Raw genomic sequence first — 13637 nt, forward strand, 5'->3', positions numbered from 1 at the left:
TTCTTCGGGACCTTCTGGTCTAAGAGTTACCTCTATGGTACTACTGTTTCTTCTCACAGGTTAGCTGAACAATAGGGGAAATGGCTCTAAGATTGGGACCATCGCTAAAAATCTGCTATTTATCAATTTTATGAAGATGAACGCGTCATTGGGACGGTACTAATGGTTATTTTTGGCCGCCATTGAAAATTAAGTCGATTGCTGAATTTATGTATGGGTCCAAATTAGGGGCATTTAGGCCAACATTACATCCAATTCCTCTATATGTTCAGCAGAAGTAGACAAATTTGTATACTACATTGCCGATTCTTTTCGATTCTTGGATAACCCATTGTTTCGCCAAACTTCAAGTGGAGAAACTCATCATTAGGACCTACCAACTGATTGGATCTTGGTTCTTTGTTTCCGTACCGTGATTCCTCCGACAGCAACCATGTCAACGAAGATTACAATGTCAACCGACACCTGGAAGGTTTTAACATCGAAACTGAAGGGCCTTAGATTGTCGTTGAGTAATATTAGTCAGTTCGTTAGGTATTATAAGGAGGGTACGACATCTATTCAGGTCAGGCGGACGAACAAGTAGACTTGTTGTGGGAGCAAATTAGCGAAACTTCTTGGGAGATCGAATCACATGATGACTACGAAGAGTAGGAAGGTTTCGAAAAGGAGCAACTTGAGTTCGAGAACCGCTTTTACGATACTAAATTGTTCTTGATGGAGAAGGCCAAGGAGTTCCAGGATAAATCTGTTCTAAACCAGGCCACACGGAGTGCGGATGCCACCAGTACACGAGCTCCAGACTTTCGATGGAGCCATCGATGACTGGCTAAGTTTTAGGGATCTCTACACGTCTCTGATACATGAGTCGCAGCCGTGGGAGAGTTGCATTATTAGTTCGTCTAGCTGTGGCCGAGGTTGGAAACCTCGGTCCGGTCACGACAATGGCGCAGTTGGTACGATTGATGGGTAATATGAATTAACCATGAGCTGATGGATGGTAGATAACCATGGCCTGATGAATGGTAGATAGAATTACCATGAACTGATGGATGGTAGATAGAATTACCATGACCTGATGGATGGTAGATAGAATTGCCATGCCCTGATGGATGGTAAATATGAATTACCATGACCTGATGGATGGTTAATATGAATTACCATGACCGTTAATTCGTGTAGCCGTGGCTGAGGCTGAAAACCTCGGTCCGGTCACGGCAGCCAGCTCTTCCGAAAGTGGAGAAATTCCACTACATCAAGGGTTGCTTAGAAGGCGAAGCTAAGTCACTAGTGGAACCGCAGCAAGCTACTGAAGAGGAAGCAATTGCAAGCGCTAGTGAAACTGCCTTCACTTAGCAAGGAACCGATCACGGATCTCCACAGACTGGCGGATGGATTCGATCGTGCGTTTCAAACGTTCGATCAAGTCGTCGAATCAGCTGAATACAGGGATTTGCTGCTGGTAGAACTGCTCAGTGTTCGTCTGAATCCAGCTACTTGACATGGCAGGGGAGGAACACACGTCCGCTGACACGCTGAAAGACTTAAAAGAGTTTCTTCAACGGAGATTTCAGATCCCCGAGTCTCCACCAGCGAAGGTAGAATCCAGATATGAACATCAACAACCAAAACGGAAGCCGTTTTCTCCGAAGGTCAGCCGCAATGCCGTGTAATGGAATACCACTAAGTGCCCATCATGTACGGAGATGTATGGGCTTCATGGAAATGTCGCTATCCAGCAGGGAGTCGTTCATACGAGCATACTCAGTCTACCGAAACTGTCTCAAACATCTAGCTCGAGATTGCTTGTCAAGGTTCTCGTGTCGGAACTGCAAGGCTCGACACCACACGCTGCTGTGCTTCAGGGGCGAAGGAAGAAGTAGTTGGAATGGATCACCAAAGGCCAATCGATTCAAGTTTTGATCCTAAGGCAGCGAATGTCGCATCGGTTGAGACAGCGGGTTGGAATGCAACATCATCTCTGAAAATCTATGTCACCTGATGAAGGTCTCTGGATGTTTCGATATCGGGTATCGGGTATCGGACAAACCGGAACGAGAGTCACTCGCAAAATCCAAGCTGTCGTCAAGTCTCGGTTGATGGAATTTCTCGATTTAGAGAAATCTATGGAACGGTTTGGTCCTGCAAGGAAGTGAGAGCTGTCAGCAAATACCCGCCGGACGAGACACGCTGCCAAGAGCAATTTGAGCTTACAGTCGAATGGGAATCGGAACTGGGTGGATCGAGGCGCAGTGGCGAAACGTCAAGGTATTTAATTGAACCTGGAACGGTGGATGAGGAATGACGATCATTCCACTAGAGGAATGCTGAATACGATTGAAATTACGTGGCGAACTGGGTCATCAAAATTCAAGCGCTGGCAGAGAAACTTTTCCGAAAACACCATTTATCTCAAATTCAAGATTCACGAGATAATGACTTTTGACCGTCTTTTCGCAGTGCTGGACCACTGTGCGACGTTTATGTGTCAAAATTAGATGTTCACCGACATTTTGAAATCCAAGATGATGGCAATTGAGTTCTCCAAGCAGGATCTCACGAACACTACACTAATAATATAATTTTACACACGCTAGCGTATACTGTATTGTGCACGGTAAGAATCCAACATCCATTTATGAGTAAAAGTGAACTCATTGTCGATAAAAGTGACATTGCTAATTAATTAGAGATGAACTAGCCTAAGGCTAAAAATCTCTTAAATAAAGAATTAAAAAAAAAAAAAAATTGCTAATTAATGAGTAATTTATTATACCAATTAAGTACTAACTGTTAGCTACTGTTGGCAGAAACTCATTATTGTTAAAATAATTTGCTCATTAATGAGTAAAGCCGCTTTTATTAAAAATGGGTTAACTTTGACTCATAAAAGGGTATTTGACTGTTACCGTGAAAGCGTAGGGTTTGTTTTCGTTTTGTTGTTTATTTTTACTTCAAAACAAAAAAAATCTCACAGCTAACAAAAAATTTCATCTCACTAGCACACGCAAATCGCACCAATACGAACCCGCCTGGAGAGGACTATAGGTTTTCTATAATACTGTCAAATACCCTACAATATATGTAGGTGTTTCCAGAATGGAAACGATGAGTAGAAATCAAAAATTGATGTTGGACGCCATTTTTAAATCCAAGATGGCGGCCATCAGCTTTAAAAATTCTTTCTAATACCCAAACGTATAGCGGCCATCGGTTTTTGAAAAACCTGTAAAATTATCATCAATATGGGTATTTCCGAAACGATGATGACGTGTAGGTGTCAAAAATCTTTGTTGGACGCCATTTTGGAATCCAAGATAGCGGCCATCGGTTTTAGAAATTCTGTACAATTCTCAACAATACAAGTATTTCCGAAACGATGACGACTTGAAGATGTCAAAATTCGATGTCCGCTGCCATTTTAGAATCCAAGATGGCTGCCATCTGTTCTAAACCTACTATCAAATACCCTATAATATGGGTATTTTACGAAAGGGGAACGATGTGTAGAAGTCGAAAATCGACGTTGGATCTCATTTTTTAATCAAAGATGGCAGCCGTTGGTTTAAAAATTCTGTCAAATATCGTACAATATTGGTATTTTCAGAACATGGAAGACGTGTAGATGTCAAAATTCGATGCCTGCCGCCATTTTGGAAACCTAGATAACGGCCATCGGGCTTCTAAAAAACTTGTGGGTATAATATGGCCATTTCCGGAACGGAGACGACGTGTAGAGGCTGAAAATCGATGTTGGACGCCATTTTTAAATTCAAGATGGCGGCCATCAATTTTAGAACAAAAAATTATCAAATACCCAACACTCTTAGCTACGACTACCTATAATTATCGGTAAAAAGTTATCGATATTGTTTACCGATAAAAATCGTTGCTTTTTACTCTATTTTTTTTTAATTTTTAACGTTAATTATTAGTAATCCATGATTACCGATAATTTAGGTATGCGCACTTTCTTCGATTGTTGGTAATTTCTACCGATTTTAAGGTATGTGCATCTTAGCGTGAACAATATGGATATTTCTGCAACGAAGACGACGTGTAGATGTCAAAACTCGATGTCCGCCGCCATTTTGTAATCCAAGATGACGGAATGGTCGACATGGCGTTATGAGTAAATATCTAATAAATGTTATTTGAAATGATGATCGACTGGTACAGAAATTAGCTAGCAATAATTTCTTATTGCTAGCTATTATACAAAAATACCTGACAGTTTGGATTCCTTCATAATCTGATCTTCAAAAAAAAAAATGCCTGGTGAACTGGAAGTCTTGAACGAACATCTAGAGGGCTTAATGCAAATCTTATTCAAATTAGTATACAGTAATTTCTTCCTAATTCGATATTGAAGGGACCATTGAGATAGGAATGATAGCGAGATTGGGAGGTAAATTTGGGAAATTTGTATGGGGAGAATGGTCCAAGTAGCCTGGATTTCCATCGAGTTAGGAAGAAACTGAGTAAATGAGGGTTCACTGTATATCCAGAAGATTATATTGAGATGTTCGATTACTGTTTTTGACGTTGGACAGTTTATTATCTTCAGCATAAATCCTGATCAACCAGAAATTCTAAAAATATTAAAAAAAAAAATCCAGAGGGCATTACGAAGATTATAGATTCTGAGAATTCTGGTAACATGTGAGAATATTAAAGCATTAAGATTTCAATTTTTGTATAGTAGGAGATCTTCAGCATAATACTTGATACACCTGATTCAAGGCTTAGTAATATCCAATCAATTTAATGGAGAACTTTGATGTTCCAAAATGGCATGATGAACAGTTAAAATTCTTCAGAAAAAATCCTCACCAAGTTCAAGACTTTAGAAACATCTTGATCTCCCAGAAGTCGTCAGGTTATTTGTTCAATATTTCTGCTTGATCATGTATTATTCTGAAGATCTTCAATTGCCCAATAATTCAAATAACATTTTCCAGTTATTCTCTCAAATAACAGATTGCTCAGAAATTATTTCAATGATTGCCAAGTGATTTCAGATATCCCAAAAGTTCTCAAGATATTCGTTCAAGGCTTCAGCTAGATCATGTATGATTTTGAATATCTTAATCCATCCAACATTTCAGATTACATATATTCTCTTCAATGGCAGGTTGCTCAGAAATTATTGCAAAGACCTCCAGGTGATCAGACATCTCCAAAAGTCCTCAAATATTTGTTTAAGACTTTCCGTTTGATCAGGTATCATTCTGAAGATCTTCAACTGCACAACAATTCAAATCATATCGCCCAGATATCCTCCTGAGATACCAGGTTTCTCAAAAGTTATTGCAAAGACCTCCAGGTGATCATAGATCTCCAAAATATCCTCAAGATATTTGTTTAAGACTTCAGCTTGAACAGACATCAGTCTGAAGATCTTCAACTATCCAACAATTCAAGATATTCTCAAATATCAACCAGGAATCCTATATTATTTAAAATACCAACAAGTGATAAGAGATCAGAATTTTCAAGACCGGATTTCAAAATGACGTCAAACATAAATTGTAGGCCTCTACACGTCGTCACCGTTCAGAAAATACCCATATTGTAGGATATTTGACAGTATTTCTAAAACAGATGGCCGCCCTATTGGATTCCGAAATGGAGTCTTGCATCGATATCTAGCCTCTACACGGCCACCTGTTCCAAAAATACTCACATTGCACAGCAACAGCGCTACATAGTGAAAGAGTTCTGAACTAATGTGAACACCATCCGTCTAGGTCACCTGAACAACTTTGCCGAAGACAGTAACCTTCTATATAACCATGATCTCGAGATACAGCATATAAAGAAAGTTCATGTGCGCAGTAGCGCCACATAGTGTGAGAGTTCTAAAATTTTCATGGACTTTAAATTTGTAGCAAGGGATATGCATCTGAAGCAGATTGGGGTCAACCGTTGGAAATATTGTTTCATGTGATATAGATGCAATAGGGTAAATGGGCAGATTTGGGAGCCGAAAACTGACATACTTACCCTAGATATAGTGACATTGCCATAGAAGTTTTGTATTCCTAAATTTAGACTTAAGTAGGATCAATTTCCTAAGAAAAAAAAGTAATCCAAATACTCTAAAGATTCCATTAAATAGATTTTAGTTAGTGAAACAATTTCAAAATATCGCCTTCCACCCTGTTTTATCATGGTTCTATTAAAGTGTTAATTCTAGAAAAGAAAAAAAAGCCCCGTTAATACAAATTTAAACCCTTCTGACAAAACCATCGCTGCTCCTAGCCAACCATGCACTCACTGACGGTCGAATGTGGATTCTAAGAGTATCGGGAATTAATGGGATAGAGCAGATAGGATTCGCCATCGTCCAGCAGATAGGTAGGCAATCGGAAAGGAATAATTCGATTAGAGCAACTACTACTCGCGTCTTCACACCCACCTGTGTTGGTGCTGGACGTGCTAATGCCACCGCCGGCGTTCCGTGGCAACGTCATGCACTCGTTCCGGTTGTAGCTCATCGGGATGTGCACCGTGCCCGGTTTGGGCAGCGTCATCATCCCGGTCCCGCCGGTGAAGGTTGAATTTTTGATTGGTATCGTAATGTGCTCGGTTCGGGGTTTGTACGAGGTGTTATTGGCCAGTGGGATTTTTGCATTATTTGCGGTTTGACCCGATGGAACGTTACAGCCAGCATCGCCCGGTCCACCTCCTCCGCCTCGCCCGTCGTTGCCCGGCGACCCGCTCTTCATTACGTTGATCTGCATCGAGTTGGAGCAGATATGGGGCGATTTCACATCGCTGGCCAGTATCAGCGCTCCGGTGTCGTGGTTTTCCACGTCCACTATCACGTTGGCGGACTGCGAGTGACCGAGGTGGTAGTGGGCATGCTTAATCGGATCAAATGGGCCCTGCTGGTGCATCCCGCCTCGCTGTTGGTACTGCTTCTGCAGGCTCTTCACCTCGAGCCGGGTCTTGTCCCGCTGATAGTACACTCCGGCAAAGATCAGCACGTTCAATATCAGCAGACTGCACCCGATGGCAATGGTCACACTGAGAGCGGTCGAGTATGCCGCATATCCGGCCGCTTCTAGACCGGCCAGGGTGTCCGTGGTTGCATTCAGCACGGTTGACGTGGGATGGGCGTAGGCAGTGTAGTTCCCAACTGGCATGCAAGTCGTTAGCAACGATGGCTCCACCGTCGTCATTCCGGCCACTGCAATGAAAGGAAGAACAAAATAGACGGTAAGAGAAATTAAACGGCAGGTTTTGCACTGTAAGATCGTCTAATAAATTCTCGCCTAACTTTTCAAATGGTACTAGGTAACACATTTAAATAAATCGAGTTAATCGATACATGCTATTGCTCCTCTATCATTGTTTGTGATACAAAACACACATTCAAATATATTTTTAATTATTTAAAATAATTGTAAATCCTAAATTGTCCAATGTACACTTTGGAATGATGGGTTGTTACTTCAGACATTTGGTCTGCCTAACATGATAACATCCATTTTACTGGTATTGGGTACTCTATTCTGAAGTCTGTGAAAGGGAAGCTAGTATAATGCAGAACATAATGTCCAATGTAACACTCATTGATTCTTTCATTGAGGTAAAACGTTCAATGTAACATGTCCTAAGTTCAACTTGACTAGACAAAACGACGTTTGTGATTTTTCCCATATTGTAGCATGAAATTCAATGTAAAATTGAGATTTACTGAATTTTCACCGGTATTATTCACCGACTACGGTAAACTGCATTTGTGGGATTTTCGGGAGAAGGCAAAGTCGTGTGGTACACGATTGAAAAATGAATACGAAGTGTGTCTTTATTAAGTTCGGAGATGGGTTTTTATAAACTTAAGAAATAATTGTTAGTGAGAGTGAGTATGTAAATCTAAACAGAGAATTCTGGAGCATTCTTCATTGTTCAGCATTTTTGGTAGAAGGCTTGGGATATTTACAAACTTCCATCGGTATAAAACAATATTTGAATTTAAAACGAGTGGCGAGGTTCAAGTGTTTATGAACCACTTACATTGATGGTACGTTACATCGATGCGCACGGAGCAATAACGATGGAACGTAGCAGCAATGTTTACTTGGACATGTTTCCTTGTTTTCGGTTAGTAAATGGAAAATAAATCAAGGCATTGTTCTACTTTTACCAAGATGTTGATTAAAGCAGAAGAATGTTAAGTCGTCGGTATTCAGGTTTTATGGGTTTAAGGAAGTGATATGGATAGTTGTATGTTACGCGTTTCTGAAGTGTTTGGTAAATATTTTAATTGACATACTTGAGTTTTGTCAGTTAAGCAGGATTTGAAATAAGGTTTGTTGAAAATGAAAGCAGCATGCAACAATGTTGCATGGGAGAAAGATAGATGGTCGTTTGAATAATTCAACGTAATTATGCCACACATTGCTTCAGTAATCTGTCGCACTTCAACTTCGTTTTTCTCAATACGGCGAAAATGTTACACAGGTCTTTTTGAACAGTTACGCGATAATTACGTAAATCTCTATTTTCTACAGACACGGCGGAAACGGTATCAGCAGTATTAGTGCAGTCAATCGAGTTGTGCGCAAACGACGGTGAGTGGGCCAGTAGATATTAAAAGATTAAAGATTGTTTCAGTCAGCTGGTTGACGATGCCGAGCCGAACCTCAATTAGCGACGATGGGATGGTGCAGACGCATTCTAAAATGGCCAAAGGACTACGGCGGGAGATGATGAGTTTCTTTTCCGAGAATGGAAAAGAATAGGTACGTGCCTGGTTCGCCGTTCGTTTTGTTCGAAAGAGCTTATGTGTGTCTCCTGCTGGCAATTTTCCCGAAATCTGTCTAAAAGGAAGAGGATGGGTGGAAATTATGAGAACGTGCTTGTATGAGCGTTCTTTGCTGGAGGTTATGTTTGTGTGAACATTTTGGTTTGTTCGGAGAAAACTTTTGTTGGAGTTCCATCTTTCCGCAGGAGACTAGACGAAGGATGAGAGGTTCATAAAAAATTTTGAAAAAAAAAATTAAATAAATAAAACTTTGAAAATGATGTGGCCAGATCTGGTGGGAGAAAATGTCACGAACCAGCTCGTGATTGGCCGATTTGAAGTGCGTGAGACAGAGATAGAGATAGGTTTAGGTAGAGATATAGATAGAGGTAAAAGAGTACACGCTATTTTGAGGCTACTTAGTGACTGGGTATATCGCACTCATGTGTGTAAGATAGAGATAGAGATATATAAAGATAGAGATAGAGATAGAAATAAAAAAGGAAGAAGCCAATTGTCACCTCTTCCTCTTAGGGTTAATCGATAACTTTTCATCTGTCAAATTTTAACCAAAAGTTTAAAACAATCACCAAATGGTTCAGAGCCTAGAAGCATCGTGATTGATGTTACCTGGATCAACTGGAAAGAAAACACTGTCTCTTTCTTCCTCATCAGTTCTTACATGAGAAGTGTAAGTGACGTCAACAATGTGGTTATGTATAAATGATAAGGAGTGAAAAAAAAGCGAGATTTAACATCTTCGATAGGCCGTAGTTGCATCAATTATAGACCCAATTTGAGTACAGTAGACCAACATTACATCCACGTACCGTATGCGTGATAATGTTTGCACCATTGAGCAATGTCAAAATTTAAAACAAAAATTCTCAAAAATATCGTTTTCGAGTTTTTTTATTTATTCAAAGGGGAGATGTTTCTCAGAGTCTTAAACATTGTAATCATCGATCGAGTTTCCACTTGCTGCAATTACGGCCTCCACACGCTTCCGGAATGCACGGCAGGTTCTAATAATGTAGTCAGGACCCATTTCTCTCGGGTACGGGTCAATGTTTGTCTGAGGCTTGCTGTACTCGGGTGGCGTTTAGAACAGGTATTGGCCTTCATGACGCGCCATATTGAGTAATCCAGCGGTAGATGTAGACCTCCAGCGGTAGACCTCCGTGTTGACCTTGTAGCCTTCTGGAATGAACACCGGGTCCATTTTTTTGCCATCGGAAACCACCAATCCAAACACCATAACGCTAGCAGGATGCTTGGTCAGATACACGATCTTGTGCTCGTCGGCCACGTCTTTTACCGGAAGAGAACCAATATACCGGTCGGTTCTGGAATTTGATACGGGATCGACGGTAAACATGCTCTCGTAGGTGAACAGGATTACCGGATTTTTTCGCTTAAGGCAGTTCAAGATTTTCTTGCATCGTTCGACTCGTAGCTCTCGGATGCGGTTGGTAATCATGTGAGTTTTTTCCGTGCCCTCGACTTCGCTCCGCAATCTTCCTTTACGATCTTCCGTGCCGTAAAGTCACTGATCCCGTGTTCTTTTGCCATTTTCCCTATTGAACGCACTGGATTCACCCGAATCTTCCTTTTGATAGCAGCGATAACTCTCGGAACCCGAGCTGACCTCGGACGACCTGTGGTCACCTTCGCGGATAGTTATCCTTTCCTTTGTCGGTCTAAAACCCTTTTGACGGTCCACCGGGACACTCCCACGGCGATTGAAATGTCTTTTTGCAACATTTGCGCGTGGGACAAATCACGAATACGCTGCCACTTCGTCATGGTGCAACTGTCAAACTAAGTAAATCATTTTCTTTTATACACAGCCTACTACGGTATGAGCTTTAGGTTACGTGCATGCAAAGAAAACCAAGGCATTGTATGCACAGGTGAAACGGGAACCTTATTTGTACGATGGTGCAAACATTATCACGCATACGGTACCTGGAAAGTTTTCATGTTAAAGTACTGAGTTTTACAATTTTCGGTCGTGCGTAATTAAAATCCAAATTATAAGAATATCTAAGCTTGCATGTTGACAGTGAAATATCTTTTGCATTTCAATTATTAAATAATAAATGACATAAAATGTATAATAGATCGAGCTTAGGGACATGTACCCTACTCAAGGGGTTGGTCACTCTACACAGTGTGCCAAAATCAAACTGGGGCACATCGGGTTGCAGTCATTGACGTTGTTTGGCACCCATGGTTACAATTTTTATGATCTTCAAAGTTACTGGCAACACTGAACTTTTTCTGTGCCTGCGCAGTGTGCATGTGTCAAAATTTGTTATTGACGTTGCCACTCCTAGTCAAATTATTTTCAAAACAACCGTGAATCTCCACCAAGTCTCGCCATGGATTCTCAAAATCGTTACAACCGTGACGGCAGTCGCATCCTCGCATCCACATGTCCTCTCAGACGAAGAACAGCTGACAGCGGTATCTCGACCTAACCGAGGTTTCCGGCCATGGCTACACGAACTAGCGATGCAGCTCCCACGGCTGCGGCTGCTTCCAATGCTGCTGCTGGTCTATCTTTTTTGACGAATTTTAGAGGAGACGGACCAGCAGAAGGAACAGCAGCAGCAGCAACTAAAGCAGCAGCAGCATTGGAATCAGCCGCAGCCGTGGGAGCTGCATCGCTAATTTGTGTAGCCGTGGTCGACGCTGGAAATATTGGGCCGGTCACGACAAGCGGTGCTTGAGTTTTAATCGGAAAGTCAACAACCAAACAAAATCTATACCATCCGACCATTCGAACTGCTCGAATACATCCATGGCGGTGGCTGCTACATCAACCATTCCATCGTCCAACATATAATGTTGGAGGACCGTCTTGGCAAAATCTCAAATAGTTCAACAAATTTTTACTCTCGTTCCTTTTTGCACTTCCAACTAACACAATAAGAAATTATAATTACGAATCATAACATTAACTACCCAGAAAAAGGAAAATCCTTTTTTTCTCAGAAAATAAGCTTCCGCTCTTTCAAAGCTAACGTGTTTTCGGTGTTTTCGTTGCTCCACGCACCGTTCATCTTCTTGGAGGAGGAGAAGCACAGCTTCATAATGAACGGGAGTTTTGTGCATTTGTGATCATCACGCTGTGGTTGCACTTCATGATGACGTTCACCGCCAGGGCTACGCTCGGGAACTCGACCAATCCGGAGGAGGAACTTCCCGATTTCAGCGGGAACATTCGCACTTGCGACGGGTGGCAGCCTTTGGTGATGAATGCAGTCTGCAGCAGATCCTCGGACGGCATACGGGTGGGTTATTGAAGAAGTGTAGAATGCGATTATTGCTGGCTTGGGAAGCGATTGTTCTTGGAGGCGCTGTAGACCTTGAAGCTGATCGAATTGTCCTGCAGGGTGTACGGGTTGGTGGACTCTGACAAGTAGTTCAGCTTGGAAAATTGGCTGGTCCGTTTCGGGTCAGCGGTGCGTCCTTCATCAGTCCGACGTGTGTTCTGGCCGGTGTTGGTTTCCAGTTTTCCGACGGATGGTACTCGGGCGGTGAAAAATTCGGTGCAAATCCATTTCCTCCGCCGACTCCCAGAAGGGTTGGTCGACTAATGATTGACGTTCGTTGTGTGGGGTCGGCCTTCCGCCAAAGATGGAAGGATCGTGTAGCAACGAAACTCGTCCGTTGCAGGCATCCTTGGAGGCGGATGCATCCAGTGTGTAGTCCCAACTGGAGTCCGTGTCGTTTTTGAAAACATTGAAAAACAAAACAAAGATAAAAGCTGTTAAAATACCGGGTTGCCAAACAAGGCATTATTCACAAGCAATCAAAAGTCAGTTCAATGACTTTTTGACACTGCCGGTACAACTGCGGCACACTGAGGTACACTGAGAAAAAAGATGGCGCAAAACAAGTGTGTAGAGTGACCACTCCTTGACCCTACTCAATGGATGAGTAACGATTTTAAACGCATAAATGAGCGTCCGTTACTCACAAACATAAGGATATTCAAGTAACTTAAAATTATGTTACACGAGGGAACGATGATGGATGTGGGTAACAGGTTTTGTTAAAATTTTATCCCATTCTTACTGGACTTATAATGTTATAACAGAACATCATTCTATTTAAAGGTCCATTTTTAGCAGCTTTTGCTTTTTCATTTTTTCAAAATCTCTGTGGAGTTTACTCTTTGCGCAATAACATCGTTCATAAAAGCTACCATTGCGAACTCTTTTCGTTTTTTGAGCCCCTCTAAATTAATCAAAATACATCGCGACTCATAAGATGGTACTGGTAAAGTCGTCCAACCTAACTTTCATAGAGCAAACAGTAAAAGCTGTCTTTGAACTGATTCAATATGGTTTACATGTGTACACTAGCGTGCACAGGAATCTTGTTAAGGAGGGGCAATTTTTTTTCTATGGTGCATTTAATCTGGGGATGGGAAGTACTCCAAAGTGCGTGGTGGATGGTGCTGTCCATCCACCACTGTTTCCCTACTGTTCAATTTAGCTAATTTTATTTATGTTTTGCTCCGGTGGTGATTCATCTTCTGCACGGATAGAAATCTCCTTATACCTTTTGGCAAATTTCTATTGCTGAATATTCATAAAATGTATAAGGCAACTAATAAGCAGACGCCTTGCAAAAAGTTAATGAAGATCATGTATCAAATGAAATGTTCAAGCGGTCACACATACCTTTTATGTATTCTTATAGGACCTATGTGGTTTTTCTTACGGAATGTATAAGGCTGATGTTTTGGCAAAAATGTATAAGTGAAACACATGAATAAAATAATTGATTTTCGTTTCGTGTGCAATGCAAACTGCTTTCAGACAGCCAGTGGAATTGGCAATTTAATCCCATCTACGATGTCGGATGA

The 13637-nt window shown here is 41.4% G+C and overlaps 1 protein-coding gene across 1 annotated transcript in view; it reads right to left on the reverse strand.

Annotated features, from left to right (window-relative positions):
• Nucleotides 1-13637, reverse strand: part of Nlg4 (Neuroligin 4) — a 63915-nt gene that overhangs the window by 39838 nt on the left and 10440 nt on the right. The window contains exon 6 of the mRNA XM_065223529.1: nt 6422-7195. Coding sequence (XP_065079601.1) covers nt 6422-7195 — 774 coding nt within the window. The remainder of the gene's footprint in view (nt 1-6421; nt 7196-13637) is intronic.

The sequence above is a fragment of the Ochlerotatus camptorhynchus genome, unplaced genomic scaffold (assembly GCF_037179485.1).
Source record: "Ochlerotatus camptorhynchus isolate MF236.1 unplaced genomic scaffold, CSIRO-AGI_Acam_v1.1 ptg000193l, whole genome shotgun sequence".
In the NCBI taxonomy this organism is placed as follows: domain Eukaryota; kingdom Metazoa; phylum Arthropoda; class Insecta; order Diptera; family Culicidae; genus Ochlerotatus; species Ochlerotatus camptorhynchus.